This window comes from Pipistrellus kuhlii, unplaced genomic scaffold, assembly GCF_014108245.1.
Source record: "Pipistrellus kuhlii isolate mPipKuh1 unplaced genomic scaffold, mPipKuh1.p scaffold_m20_p_17, whole genome shotgun sequence".
In the NCBI taxonomy this organism is placed as follows: domain Eukaryota; kingdom Metazoa; phylum Chordata; class Mammalia; order Chiroptera; family Vespertilionidae; genus Pipistrellus; species Pipistrellus kuhlii.
This window is the reverse complement of record NW_023425482.1, coordinates 30,581,387-30,596,002: the sequence shown is the minus strand read 5'-3', so window position 1 is coordinate 30,596,002 and position 14,616 is coordinate 30,581,387. Positions and strand designations below refer to the sequence as shown.

The following is a 14,616-nucleotide window of genomic DNA, read 5'->3' as shown; positions in this document are numbered from 1 at the left end:
CGCCAGGCGGGCGGGTGGGCGGGGTTCGCGGGTCGCAGTCCCCGCCCGGAAGGGGCGGAGCCGCCGCCGCGGAGGCCGGCGCCCCGAGAGCGGCACCGACGCCTCGGCCTCCCGGGGCCTCGGTTCAAGGTCAAAGCGCCGGCCCGGCCCCGCTCCCCGCCCGGCCTGGGGCTGCCGGGGCCGCCCGGAGCCGCGGTCCCGCTCCCGGCGGCCTGGCCGCCGCCTCGGTTGCCAGGCACCGGACCAAGCACTTGCCCTCAGGCGGCCCGGTGGGGGCCGTGGAGGGGGGAGCGGAGGCCAGAGGGGCTTTGTCCAGGGCCGCGCGGGGAGGGCTGGGGGAGGGAACCGGACACCTGTCCCCACACCTGCCCCCAGCCCGAGCATTGACCTATGACCCAGGAGGTCACGGCTCAACCCCCAGTGGGGGGCGTGCAGGAGGCAGCCCATCAGGGATCCCGCATCATTGATGTTTCTCTCTCCCTCTCCCTTCCTCTCTGAAACCAATAAAAACATATTTTTTTAGAAAATCCATAAAGTTGCTGCAGGCAGGGAGGCCCGCACATGCGCTCCGAGCGCACTTCCCGGGTTTAACCACGTCCCGGAGCAGTGGGAGCTGCTGGGAGCACCCTGCCCCGATGGCCACACTGAGCCTGTGCCTGACACACAGTAGGACTCCAGCCGCGCTGGTCCCACCGGTGTCATTGGGGACCAGGGCCGCACCGGGAAGAAACCTCCCGGTTGTCAGGAGCGCTCTTTCCTTCCATCCCCAAGAGGCAAAGCAGCGGGTGTCCGCAGGGTTTGCTGTGAGCGCGGCCGACCCCGGTGGGCACCGAGGTCTCAGCCCGTGGCGGGCCCGGAGGCATCGCACTGCGTGTGTGGGCGCCCTCCCCCTGCCGTCATACGGAGATGGCATGATGCAAGAGCCAGCCAGCTTATCGGGCGTTCAGGAGCCCCTTCCACAAACACTATCAGGTGCCCCCGGGGAGACCTCCGAGCGCAGACGAGGGTTGTGGGGCCGTCTGCAGCAGGGCAGGCTCTACAGGCACGGCCGAGGGGAGGGAGGAGGCGTGTGTGATGTCATCCGTGGAGGGGGACAGGCTCGGGAAGGGCTGGGGTGGCGAGGGGGAGGGGAGAGGAGAGAGGGGAGTGTGGTGCTTGGAGGCGGCGGTCAGGCCGGAGTCTGCTCTCCACTGAGGGCGGAGGCACAGGGTCACAGGGGAGGCTCAGGGGCAGGAGTTCAGGCTGTGACGGGAGAGATGAGAGCACCCGTAGTAATTTATTCTTAAAAATACACGTTTGTTTATTTCAGAGAGGAAGGGAGAGGGAGAGAGAAACGTCCGTGATGAGAGAGGATTGTGGACCTGTGGACCGGCTGCCTCCTGGAGCCTGTGCCCTGATGGGAATCAAACCCTGACCTCCTGGGTCATAGGGTGAGGCTCAGCCCCGGAGCCCCGAGGCCATAGCCACTTAACAAGCACAGCGTTTTCATTCAGCCCCGCAGCGAAGCTCGGCTCGGACTGGTGCCAGCGCACGGAACCTCGGCGGCTCTTCTCCTCTGGCTGGGGAGCAGCCCCAGGGGAGGGTGGGAGGGCTGTGGAGGGGGGTGGCTGGGGGTGTGGCTGGAAGGGTGAGAGGGGGGTGATTGGGAAGCAGGTGGCTGGGAGGGGGTGGCTGGGAAGGGGGTGGCTGGGGAGGGGAGTGGTTGGGGAAGGGGTGGCTGGGGGGGTGGCTGGGGAAGGGGGTGGCTGTGGAGGGGGTGGCTGGGGAGGGAGTGGTTGGGGAGGGGGTGGCTGGGGGGGTGGCTGGGGAAGGGGGTGGCTGTGGAGGGGGTGGCTGTGGAGGGGGTTGTGGGGAGGGGGTTGTGGGGAGGGGGCGGCTGGGAGGGGGGGGTTGGGGAGGGGGGGGCGGGGGAGGGGGCGGCTGGGGAGGGGAGTGGTTGGGGAGTTGGTGGCTGGGGGGGGTGGCTGGGAGGGGGTGGCTGGGGAGGGGGTGGCTGGGGAGGGGGTGGTTGGGGAGGGGATGGCTGGGAAGGGTGGTTGGGGAGGGGGTGGCTGGGAGGGGGTGGCTGGGAGGGGGTGGCTGGGGAGGGGGTGGTTGGGAAGGGAGTAGCTGGGGGAGGGGAGCGTATGGAGGAGTGTGCAGGGACAAGGACAGCTCGGCTGTGGCCCAGCCTGGGAGAGGCCATATGCTCCGGAGGCCGGAGGCCAGTGTGCACCGGCCTCGCAGCGGGTTCTGGATCCGGCTGCCTTTTCCGGGAAGACCACCCAGGAGCGCCCGGTCTGTTCCCGCTACCTGCCAGGGCCCAGGGCAGGCTCGGGGCCTCCTGCCGGCTTCCTGGCCCAGGCCTGGCCCCTGCGGCTCTCAGAGTCCCGCCCGCCTGCCCGCCCGCAGCCTGTGGTTCCTCGGACCCGACCCCTCCTTCCTGCCCCAGCACGGCCGTGCATCGCTGAGTGCTGGACGCTTACACCTGTTCACTCACAGCCGCAACACACGCCGGTTCCTGGTACAACATGAAGCCATCGTGTTAACGTGCAGAGGTCTTCCCGTTAGCGCTTCCCGCCCATCAGTAAAACTTCCCACATGTGCAGCTACTGTAGTTTAATTGTTCCTATTTTTAAAAAAATTACTTTTATTGATGCCAGAGAGAGGAAGAGAGAGGGAGAGAGAGAAGAATCAATGATAAGAGAAAGTCATTGATCAGCTGCCTCCTGCACGCCCCCTACTGAGGATCAAGCCCCCAACCTGGGCAAGCTGTGACCTCCTGGTGTGTGGACTGATGCTGCTGTCTGTTTTTGAACTTGACATGGATAGTATCGTGCTGTATGTATTCTCACGTGCCTTGCCTTCCCACTTAACTTCATGGGATGGACGGGTGCCGTCTGGTGGAGCTGGACATTCCGTGTCGCGGCTGCTCAGTATGTCACGGTGTAGCCGTCGATGGCTGGGCACTCTGCCACAGCACAGACAGCCCCCGGAATGTCTGCTTACCCATACCCACGGGTTTTGAACGTGCCATCACCGGCCCTAACTAGATGTACTCTTAGCTTGTTTACGTCAAATCCATCTCAAACCGGTGGGAACTATGGGCAGGAGAGATTTTACTAAGCACCCGCCACGTTCCCACGGCCTACGGGGGTGGGACCAGGGCTCGGCAGGTCTTTCCCGCGGGCCCCAGTGCCGACTTCCAGCCACGGCGCTGTCTGCGTCGGTGAGGCCCCAGCCTGCCGGGCGGGGGAGGCTGGTAACGTCCCTGAGACTCACAAAAGGGTGTCGTTGGGGTGAGGAGCGAGAGCCAGTCAAGCGGGACAGAAACAGCCGCTCATTTAAATAGTTTATTTACAGCCTTTCCCGCCACCATCATTCCACGAGGATCACGAACACGGACACGGGGAGCATGCACCGCCCACGGGGGAGAGCTCGGCACAGGAGGACCTGACCGCTGGGGGCTCGGAGGACCGGGCGGCCCCTCGGCTCGCCGGCGCAGCCCTTCCCCCATCACAAAGGACGCGTCGCCCAGAGACAACCCCCCTTCTGGCCGAGCGAACCAGCGTTTCCTCAGTCAGCGAGCGCCGTCCACGCGGCCAGGCGGTCACATGGCGTCGAAGTGGAACCGGTGGGCTTCCTGCCGCTTCTCCCTGTCGTCCGCTTTCTGAAAGAGACGGCAGGCCGTTACACCCCGCGGCTCAGGTCTGGGAGACGGGGGTCAGTTTAGAAAAGCCCTCGGCAATGAACAGACACAGGCGTGATTCTGGAACCGTCTGCGCCCGGTTTTCAAAGTGGTTTTATAAGTAACGATCTACACTGACTCTGTAAGCCAGCCAGAGCCGTTCCTCCAACGCCTCCTTTTAACCGCGTGGTGCTTATTGGAAAGCAGGGGAGACGTGAGACTCTGTGAGGACGGAACCAGCGGTTACACTTCCCCACTCCCGCCCCTGCCCGATGTGATCACGTTAAAGCGCGTTAATGGTTTTGGGGTTACCCTCGTGAGTTAGCAGAACTGACTCTGTTCCCAGCAGAGTACTGTGCTCGGTGCTTCGAGGGATTAAGAAGACCCTCATTTTTGTATTTTGCTCTCAAGGAACTGAAAGGCTAGAGAGAAAAAAGCCAAACACACCGAATGGTGTTTCAGAATAAGAAGTGAAAAACGTGCCCGGCCGACGGTCGGCCGATGAACCAGGAGGTCAGGGTTCAGTTCCAGTCAGGGCACAGGCCCGGGCTGTGGGCTCCATTCCGGGGAGGGGGGGCGTGCAGCAGGCAGCCGATGGATGATTCTCTCTCCCTCCCTCTCCCTTCCTCTCTGACATCAATAAAAACATATATTTTTAAAAGTGGAAAATGCTGCCAGTGAGCTGAGAGGGAGAGGGCTTGGGATGGAGCTGCGGGTGCAGAAAAGAAATCCTTCAGGGACCGAAGGAGCCCTTTTGGGAAGCACCTGCCACCTGCTGGCTGGGCGCTTTGTATTCGTGCACACGTGGAAATGGCCTTCCATTTGCATCTAAACCGCCATAACCGCTGCCTGGTCCCCTCGCCGGCACCGTGTGGAAACCCGCACACTGGAGTCTGCTTTTCATTGGTCGGGGTTACACTGAGGCACAGGAATCACTCAGTGCAGAGGACACGTGACAGGAAGCTGGCACTTCAGCGCCTCGCCCTGGGGCCGCTGTGAGCCGGTGGGCTCCCTTCTTCTCAGGGAGAAAGAGGGGGAGGGGGAGAGGGGGGAGAGAGAGGGGGAGGGGGAGAGGGGGGAGAGAGGGGGAGGGAGAGAGGGAGGGAGAGAGGGAGAGAGAGAAAAGGAGAGGAAGAGGGGGGAGAGAGGGAGGGGGAGAGGGGGGGGAGAGGGAGGGGGAGAGGGGGGGAGAGGGAGGGGGAGAGAGGGAGGGGAGGGGGAGAGGGGGGAGAGAGGGGGAGGGAGAGAGGGAGGGAGAGAGGGGAGAGAGAGAAAAGGAGAGGAAGAGGGGGAGAGAGGGAGGGGGAGAGGGGGGGAGAGGGGGAGGGAGAGAGGGAGGGGGAGAGGGGGAGGGAGAGAGGGAGGGAGGGGAGAGGGGGAGAGAGGGGGAGGGAGGGAAAAGGAGGGGAGAGAGGGGGAGGGAGGGAAAAGGAGGGGGAGAGGGGGGAGAGAGGGAGGGGGAGAGAGGGAGGGGGAGAGAGGAAGAAAGGGAGAGAGAGAGAGGGAGAGGAAGAGAGGAAGAGAGAGGGGGAGAGAGAGGGGGGAGAGAGAGAGCGAGCGCTTGAGAGGTGTCACCCCGCAGAAGGCCTCCGCGGCTCTCCCGGGAAATCATGAACACTCATCAAAAATGACGATCCTTTTTCCAGGCCGTTAGGAAATTGTTTCCAATTTAATCTTCCCATGCACCTGGTGACTCGGGGCCATCACTCTGCCACTCTACCACAACATCAGCATTTTAAAAGAAATCGTCTCCTGTGATTTGTATGGCCTGCTGAGACACAGCACCTTAAGGGAATAAAAGCAAGAACCTATAAGGTGCCATTATGGCCCTGGCCAGCGCTGCCCAGTGGTTAGAGCATTGGTCCAAGCACCGAAGGGTCGAGGGTTCGGTTCCTGGTCAAGGGCACGTACCTGGGCTGCAGGTTCGATCCCTGGCCTGGTGGGGGCACGTGCGGGAGGCAGCCAATCGATGCCTCTCTCTCTCTTTCACACGTTTTTCTTTATGTCTCTCCCCTCCCTGCCACTCTCTCTGAGCCAGCGGGAAAGCAGCGCTCGGGAGAGGATTAACAGCAGTGAGGAAGAGACGCACGGACAGGAGTGGGGATCAGAAAGCCTCCCTCCGGTCGGAAAGGCTGGGACGGACCTTCTCCTGCCAGTGCAGCGTGCCGATGATGGCCAGGATGAACACGCACACGCCGATGAGCGCGATGGCCGTCAGCAGGACGATGTTGCTGGGCGTGAGGTACAGCTTGGCGCTCCAGCTGCCGAGGACAACAGAGGAGTCAGAACGGCCGTTTTGAACTAAGAACTATTCTACTGAGAGCAAAAGCCAGACGGCTTGTTCACGTCACCCCCGTCCGTCCCTGTGTCACCCACAAACAGAGCCGCCGCTGCCCTGGGGCAGGACTGACGCGTGGCCCTGAGGGTGCAGGCGCAGGCGCAGGTGGCAGCAGGCTTTCTGACGAGGGGCTGTGACCTTTCTCCTCGCTCTGAGGGCCCTCTGTCCAGGGGGCTTGGGATGACGTTAGGCGCTGCTTTCACACCCCGCTCGCCTCCTTAACTCCACACCTTGAACTCTACGCTGCTGGCCACAGGGTTTCGGTGAGGTCTCCTTAGCATCTTTCCTTGGGCCTCCGCGCACAGATGGACCAGCCCAGCTAAGACAAGCACGTGACCAGGTGGGTGCAGACACGGCTAGGGGGACCCTGGGCCGTCCCCGTGTCATGGTGGACGGGAGGCCCCGTACAGAAGCTCTGCGTCAGGGCAGCCTCAGCGCCAGCAGAGCGGGTCTCTGTGGCCCCACACGGCGGCACCGCACCCAGGGCCGGAGGCAGCACACTGCGGGTCCCCCACAAATCACTCCGCTCCCCCAGAGAGAGGCGATGGGTGTGTTCCATTCCAGAAGCTTAATAAAGGCACGCAGGTTCTGACGAAGGGCAAGTGAGACTGGCTGATTTGGGGCTAATTAAAATTTATTGATCCTCAAGTTAGTCTCTAGTGAGTAAATCTCAAAATACACCTCCAAGCAAAATCAGTCTGGCTTTTATTACGTCATAAATCTGGAAGGAACATTTCCTCAGAGAGAACAAGAGGAACGTGAAAAGTGTAGAGACTGCAGAGGAGCTGGGAGTTTTCCGGAAGCCCGGGAGTGGGGAGATCGGAGCTCATTAGAAAGCCCGGCGCCCCGACCTGCTGGTTCACAGCCGGTAAACCGAGGACCGACTGGTTAATGGGACGCGCAGAAACCCTCAGGTCGCCTGCTGGCTGTCGATAAGGTGCCATTTGTCTGCGCGGAGTGCGGGGCTTTGTGTGGGTCAGGGGCCTGCGGGCGGGCGGGGTGCCGATTGGGCCCGCCCTCCGGGGAGCACAGCAGGGAGCACAGGACAGACGCCGGTCTGGGCAGGAGGGCCGCCCTCCCTCAGGGAGCACAGCAGGGAGCACAGGGCAGACTCGGTCTGGGCGGGCAGGGTGCCGATTGGGCCCGCCCTCTGGGGAGCACAGCAGGGAGCACAGGACAGACGCCGGTCTGGGCGGGCGGGGTGCCGATTGGGCCCGCCCTCGGGGAGCACAGCAGGGAGCACAGGACAGACGCCGGTCTGGGCGGGCGGGGTGCCGATTGGGCCCGCCCTCCGGGGAGCACAGCAGGGAGCACAGGACAGACGCTGGTCTGGGCGGCGCTCAGGGGCCTTACCTCCGAGGCACGTCGTGGGGGTAGGGGATGACGATCAGCTGGGAGTTGGGGATGATGGCGGTCCACTCCTGCTTCCGCACCGCCTGCAGAGGGGAGCTCAGCGTCTGTCCCTCACACGCGCCTCTCCACCAGGAGCGGCCAGCGCCCTCTGGCCGCGGAGCCCTGGGCCCGGGAGGGAGGCTGCGTCCCCGTGCGGGGCCCGGCAGGCTCCCGGTGCTGCGGCTCCAGGTGTGCGATCTCTCAGGGAGGACTGCATGTCCGCCTCCCGGTGCGTTCCTTCCACAAATGTTATTATTTCTGCACGGCAGCCGCTGCTTCCAGGGCTGCGTACGGAGGCCGCTTGGAGCTCGGAGCGGAGGGGGTCTGACAAGCTCCTGAGACTCTGAGTGAGCAGGGGAGGGCGAGGCTCAGGGCGAGGAGGCGGGAGATCCAGCTCCCATTAGGACGTGCTCCCGCCAGGCCACCGCCAGCGATTCTCTTAGCTCTTTATTTGCATCACCGTGATCCAACTCAACTCAACTCAAGAGTCTGAATTCAGCCGAAACCAGTTTGGCTCGGTGGATAGAGCGTCGGTCTGCGGACTGAAAGGTCCCGGGTTTGATTCTGGTCAAGGGCATATACCTTGGTTGCGGGCACATCCCCAGTAGGGGGTGTGCAGGAGGCAGCTGATTGGTGTTTCTCTCTCATTGATGTTTCTGACTAGCTCTCTCTCTTCCTCTCTATAAAACATCAAGAAAATGTATATATTAAAAAAAAAAAAAAAAAAGAGTCTGAATTCAAATGTCTGAATAGTGAATATCAGAATACAGGTTAATTGTAAACAAGTATGTTTGTACGCACCTTCTCTCCAGAGGGACGGGGGATCCCGACATAGAGATGGTCAAGGAAATTCGCACTTCGACCCAAACCAAGCACGTTGTACGGCAGCTGGAGAGCCAGGTGGGCCGACTGGCTGAGCTGTCCGGCTGCATTTATTAAAAAAAAGAAAGGAAGGAAGAAAAAGAAAAGATACCTTTGGAAACAATGCGCTCATCAAATATCGGAAAGATAAACTTACAAATAGGAAGAGAATCTCACGAGGCAAAATCTTTTGTTCTAACAAGTTTGGCGCTGCAGTTCCTAATTTTCCTTGATTTTTCAGAATGCGTCTGACTCACTGCCTCCGTGCAGATGGGATTCCTAATTGCCGAGCAGCTGAACGAGCCGCAAACTTTCTCCCGTTCCTCCTGTTCTGTGCGTGCGTAAGTCATCCGTTCCCCCCGTCGCTCGGTTTTTGAAATCAGACCGAAAGGAGCACCAGTTGCTGCTTAGAGGTAGCCCGCCTCTCCCTCCGCCCCTCCCCCCGTGCTTGCCTTTCAGTGAGAGAGAAAGCACCGTCACTAGTTAAGTCCCTCCGTGTCCCCTGCTCTGTGGACGTGGCTCTTCCTGTCAGACCGTCAGTGGATGTGGAATTAAGGTAAGGGAACGATTCTTGCAAAAATTCATTTTTTCAGAGAGAAACCATGTCATGGGCATTCCAGAGGGCATTATCGTTCTTTCCATTTTCTTTTCTTTTTTTGTTTTGTGTTTTTTGACACAAAAATCTGCCTGATATTCGCTCAGCGAAGAGGAAGGACCCCAGCGTGTCCTGGATGCTCTGGCTTCACAAGGATCTGAATTGGGACGTGAGGAAGCGCTTTGTTCGAACGTCTGTGTCCTCACTTAGGCTGCCCTGACCAGCACCGTCTATTACGGCATCTGGTCATCACTGCTGGCCAGCTCCTCCCTCAATGCTGAAAGCTTTTACTTCTGGGATCTGTGTGTAACCGTGTGCAGTGGGCCGAAAAGGACACTCCGTGTACCTCCGTGAGGCCGGCATGTGCAGCGAGAAGGGCCGCACAGCCAGCTCTCCCGTGTGGCTGGGTCCGTAGAAACGAAGGATAAAAGCAGCTCTGCTTATGCGTCTCCATGGCGAGGCCTAGCGTCTCGGAGAGGCACTGAATGTCCCGGCCCCTTTTCTTGTTTAGAGAGTCGGAGCGATCGCAGGGAGCTTACTGCGCTCTCCGCCCCATCCCAGGCCGCTGGCACCTGTCAAAGGCACCCATCCCTCGCCGAGTCTCATTTCTTTTTTGTCTTAATGGCGTTTCTCTCCATTATTGCCTCAGAAGTATAGCAAGAGTTTTTCTTTACGATCGTATATCAAAACCAGCTCTGTGTAACGTTCTAGCTTCTCTTCCACTGGGGAAGAACCAGGACTGCTTTAGGCTGTAGACTGGATTCCTAATTTTTATTTCTTCCGGGAGGAGCTTAGTTAACTAATTTCCACTTCAAATTGAATAAAAATAACGCAAGTGATTTCTCTCAGTCTTTGTTACTTCAAGTGAAAAATCGGGTAACACTTTGGCTCCATCCCAGTCGGGGAATTTAAGGAATTAATGTATTTGTCACGAGGACCTTCTGTGACCTACTGATGTCAGTCTGCAGAGAGACTACGTGTGATGTGCAGGTGAGGGCTTGGTGAGGGGTGAGAGAGCGGGCTCACTCTGTCACCAGCTTACTTTGCCCACAGGGGTTCCTGTGTGTGAGCCGGGCACCCCGTCTTACCCGAACCGTTCTTCGCATAGCCGTTGGCATCCACGGTTGTGTACATGATGTACGGGCCGGGCTGATTCACTCCGAAGGGCTGCAATGGAAAGAAGGGTCGGCCTTGGGAAGTGAGTGAGCCCTCTTGTTGGACATCCAGGCGCTAATACTGTCCACCATATACGGTCAGCACCCGGAGCAGCTCCCCAGAGGACTGTCCCTCTTTGAAGTCTGGCAGCCCCCCCCCCCCCCCCCAGTCTGGAGCGGGACTGTTTGTTAAAAACAATCTTCAGGGTCCTGAGCTGACAAGGCACCTGGGAAGGTGCCTCCTTCCCAGCAAGCTCTCCCTGAGCACGGAGGGCACTGCAGTCACTCCTAACGGGTACTGCCTGGATTGTAACCTATGACAACTATTCTGTGTGTATCTACATATCACACATATCACGCAAAGAATTTCTCAGAAATATTGACAACTGAGAGTTTACTTACTGTTATCTTACGAGGACAGTCATTAGAACAGAGGCCGCTAAGAACTGTGGAGAAAAAAAAAAAAAGGCTATTTATTATCCTATATAATAAAAGCATACTGTGCAAATTGGCCGAATGGCAGAATGACCAGTCGCTATGACACACACGGACCACTGGGCAGACAGACGCTCAATGCAGGAGCGGCCCCCTGGTGGTCAGTGCACTCCCACGGGGGGGCGCCGCTCAGCCAGAAGCTGGGTTCACGCCTGGCGAGTGTGGCGGTGGGGGTGGGAGCCTCTCCTGCCTCCGCTGCGGGTGGACAGTAGAAGCAAGGGGTCCCGGGCCGCGGGCGGACATCCCCTGAAGGGTCCCAGACTGCAAGAGGGTGCAGGCCGGCTGAGGGACCCCTTCTCCCACCCTGGTGCACTAATCTTGTACATGAGGCCTCTAGTTACTAATAAAATGCAAACTTATATTTAAAGCAAACTCTTACTGTTTCACCTAAAATCTATTAATATGCTCTTCTGGTTGAGCAGAAACCAATTCATTTCTTTAGATCTGAGTAAATTAAATTTTTGTTGTTCATTTTATACCGGGATTTCAAAAGCCTTTGTGAAGCCATCAGGATGCTAATATATAGGTGAGGTAATTCTGGTTACATCCAGCTACAGCTACTGTGGGATTTATTTTCCAACTGGTTAGCTCCATTTCAAGGATGAATTGGAATCTGACAAAAGTGCCAAATGCAAACCAATTAAAATGCCTGCTGAGAAAAACAAATAGAAAAACATTTAGTACTTTATGCCTCAAACTAGACTTTTCCCATTTATATAGTCAAAGTTTCTGGTCACAGATTTTGGGCACGTTTGATAGCTGCTATAGAAAGCACAGCTATAAAATAATTGATGAGTCTACCGAACAACAAATATACAGAAATAATGACACACTTATTCTATAATCACCCGCAGAGAGAAGGCGAGGATATGGGAACAGTCCTTATAGGAGCGACCTCAGTAGGAGACACAGCTGCGCCCCGGCTACTGCAGGTGCGGCGACGCCGTGTGACAAAGCAGACACGTGCTAGGACACGCCCGTGTGTCACGAGCTGGAGAGAGCGGGAGGTCCCGCTCACACGCATGTGCTATCTCGAGGACAGTTACGAATGCGCCGGTTCACACAGGTCCATGGGAAAACGGGTTCTTCCCTTACGTTCTGTGACTATAACATGAAGATTGTTCTAACGGAAGTACCAAGGCCCTAAGACATGCATGGGCCTGATTGTTTCATCATGTGAGAAGAGAGCTGCTCATTCACGCTGAAGGCATGCATGTAATTCCATGTTTACATGACATACAACTTCAGGGAAGAGTGAAGTCAAGTTTTCTGCTTGCAACACAGTTTTCAGTGGTTACGTTGCTTTTCCGGGACAGTGGCTGGCTGGCCCTCCCTGTTTTATTCTCAAGGGTTCTTTTGTTTGTTTTTTGTTCATCTCCCCTCCACTCCAGGCAGACATCAGTATTTCTTTTCATTTGTCCCAAAGCCTGAGTGTCACACGCCTTCCCTGAAACCGTCTCTGCTGAACAGCGATTGCTCATGAGCCCGATGCTGCCTGGCAGGGGGCTCTGCAGCATTTCCCGCCGTCTCAGGGCCTGGCCACGGTCGCTGCCCCAGAAACACTCGTGCCAGCAGGAAGAGCTGGGTCCTTCAGTAAACGTCCGGAGAGTGGGCCGCGTGGAGGAAAGTGAGGGAGACGATAGCGAGTAACATAAAGATTACATTTGGCAACGGCCCAGATAATACCAAGAACTCCCACATTTCAATAATGAAGAGACGATCCATTTAAAAGTGAGCCAAAGGTCTGAACAGGCATCTCTCCGAAGAGGAGGAGGCGGACGAGTTCATGGGAAGGTGAGTGGCCGGCGAGGACAACTCGCACCGACCAGCGGAGTGCCTGCTACTCGAGTCCGGGAGTGGAGGCACCCCCCCCGGGGCTCTGCACCCCCCCCTCCTCCAGGGGCTCTGCACCCCCCCAGGGGCTCTGCACCCCCTCCTCCCCCAGGGGCTCTGCACCCCCCCAGGGGCTCTGCACCCCCTCCTCCCCCAGGGGCTCTGCCACCCCCCCAGGGGCTCTGCAACCCCCTCCTCCCCCAGGGCTCTGCACCCCCCCCAGGGGCTCTGCACCCCCCCAGGGGCTCTGCACCCCCTCCTCCCCCAGGGGCTCTGCACTCCCCTCTCCCCCAGGGGTTCTGCACCCCCCCCAGGGGCTCTGCACCCCCCCCCAGGGGCTCTGCACCCCCCCCCTCCCCCAGGGGCTCTGCACCCCCCCCAGGGACTCTGCACCCTCCCCCAGGGACTCTGCACCCTCCCCCAGGGGCTCTGCACCGGCCCGGGACAGGCTCCCCCCACCCCCACGGGGAGCTGGAGGACATCATGCTGTGAAACAGCCAGACGCGGAGGACGCAGGCTGGCCATCCCTCCTCAGGAGGCACCCGAGGAGCCCGGCTCACGGAGGGTGAAGTGGCGGTGACCAGGGACACTCGTCACAGTGCTTCCGGGCTGAGCCTGAGGCTTTGGCGGGACAGCGGAACCACCTCTGGGATCTGGCATCATCTCCCCCACTTCTCTCCCGGATGTGCGGGGAGTGGCGGGCTCTCAGGCGGACTTGTCCCCGCAGGAAGGAGCCGGAGAGGGCCGGCAGCCACTCCGGCACAAAGCTCACGGAGCTGAGGGCCACGGACACTGGCCACGGACTCGCCTGCAGCCACGCTCTCCTGCTTTGGGAAATGGCTGTTCTCTGTACGGGGTGCTGTGTCGGGCTCAGCACACTTGAGAATACCAGGTGTACCGGTTAATAATGCGGACTTCCTTCCATCAATAAAGTTACACATATGTTGATATATGCGAGTTGATATGTATGCTGTTTTAGTGTATTGATAGCAAGCTTCAAAACTTCGTCAAATTTTCTGAAGGTGTTAACATCATAGATATTTTTATGCTTAAAAATGTCAAATTTTGTGCTAAAAGAAGAGCATTTGCGGGAAGTCTTAATTCATTACTTTATTTTGAAGAAAAGTGCTGCTGAAGGTTACCGTATACTTCGGGAAGCTTATGGTGAACATGCTCCATCTCAAGATACTTGTGAACGCTGGTTTAAATGCTTTAAAAGTTATCCTTTCAATGTGAAAGACAAAGAACATCCAGGCCAACTGTAAAAATTTTGACGACCAACAATGACAAGCATTGTTGGATGAAGATGCGTGTCAAACTCAAAAACAACTTGCAGAAAGGTTAAACGTTGCTCAGCAAACAATTTCTGATCGTTTAGAAGCAACGGGAAAGATTTTAAAGGAAGGAAAATGGGTGTCACATCCACTGAACGAAAGACAAATGGAAAACTGAAAAGTCATCAGTAAAATGTTGCTTCAATGGCAAGAAAAAGTCTTTTTTGCATCTAATGTGACTGGCGATGTAAAATGGATTTACTTTGAGAATCCCAAACGCACAGAATCATGGGTTGATCCAGGTCAACCATCAACATCGACTGTTTGGAAAGAAGACAATGCTCTGCGTTTGGAGGGATCAGGAAGGTGTGGTGCATTATGAGCTTCTAAAATCTAAAACCAGGTGAAACCGTTAATACTGATCGCTTCCGACAACAAATAATCAATTTGAACCACGTTTTGTTCATAAAACCACCAGAATGGGCCAGAAGACACAGCAGAGTAATTTTGCTTCATGATGACACACCATCACACACCTCAAAGACACGTTAAAAGATCTTGCCTGGGAAGTATTAACCACCTGCTGCATTCACCAGCCCCTGCTCCTTCAGATGACCACTTGTTCTGATCGACGGCACACGCACTGTCTGAGCAGCACTTCAACACGTACAAAGTGGAAAATGGGGTCTCTGAATGGTCTGCCCCAAAACAAGAAACGTTCTATTGGGACGGTACCCACAAATTACCTGACAGATGGGGAAATGTGCAACTAGCGATGGACATCACTTTGAATAAAGCCCTTTGATGTTTCTCTTGAAGTTATCATGTTTTCTTTGATTATAAAATCTGCTATTATTAACTGGTACACCTAGTATTTACTCAAAATTACATAATGGGCTCTCTTTTCATTTTTGATAGAACAAGCTAAAAACTGGCTTGTATCCTGCATCTATTTTTGTTTTTTACAATACTTCCTCTGTCAAATTTGAAGTTTCATATTATATGGC

At 57.1% G+C, this 14,616-nt stretch overlaps 1 protein-coding gene across 1 annotated transcript in view; it reads right to left on the bottom strand.

The window, feature by feature from the left end:
- Window positions 1-3,318: 3,318 nt before the first annotated feature.
- ITFG1 (integrin alpha FG-GAP repeat containing 1) overlaps window positions 3,319-14,616 on the bottom strand; it is a 40,268-nt gene continuing 28,970 nt past the window's right edge. The window contains 6 exon segments of the mRNA XM_036440657.2: window positions 3,319-3,649; window positions 5,811-5,928; window positions 7,359-7,441; window positions 8,199-8,323; window positions 9,942-10,020; window positions 10,410-10,453. Coding sequence (XP_036296550.1) covers window positions 3,590-3,649; window positions 5,811-5,928; window positions 7,359-7,441; window positions 8,199-8,323; window positions 9,942-10,020; window positions 10,410-10,453 — 509 coding nt within the window. The 3' untranslated portion in view covers window positions 3,319-3,589.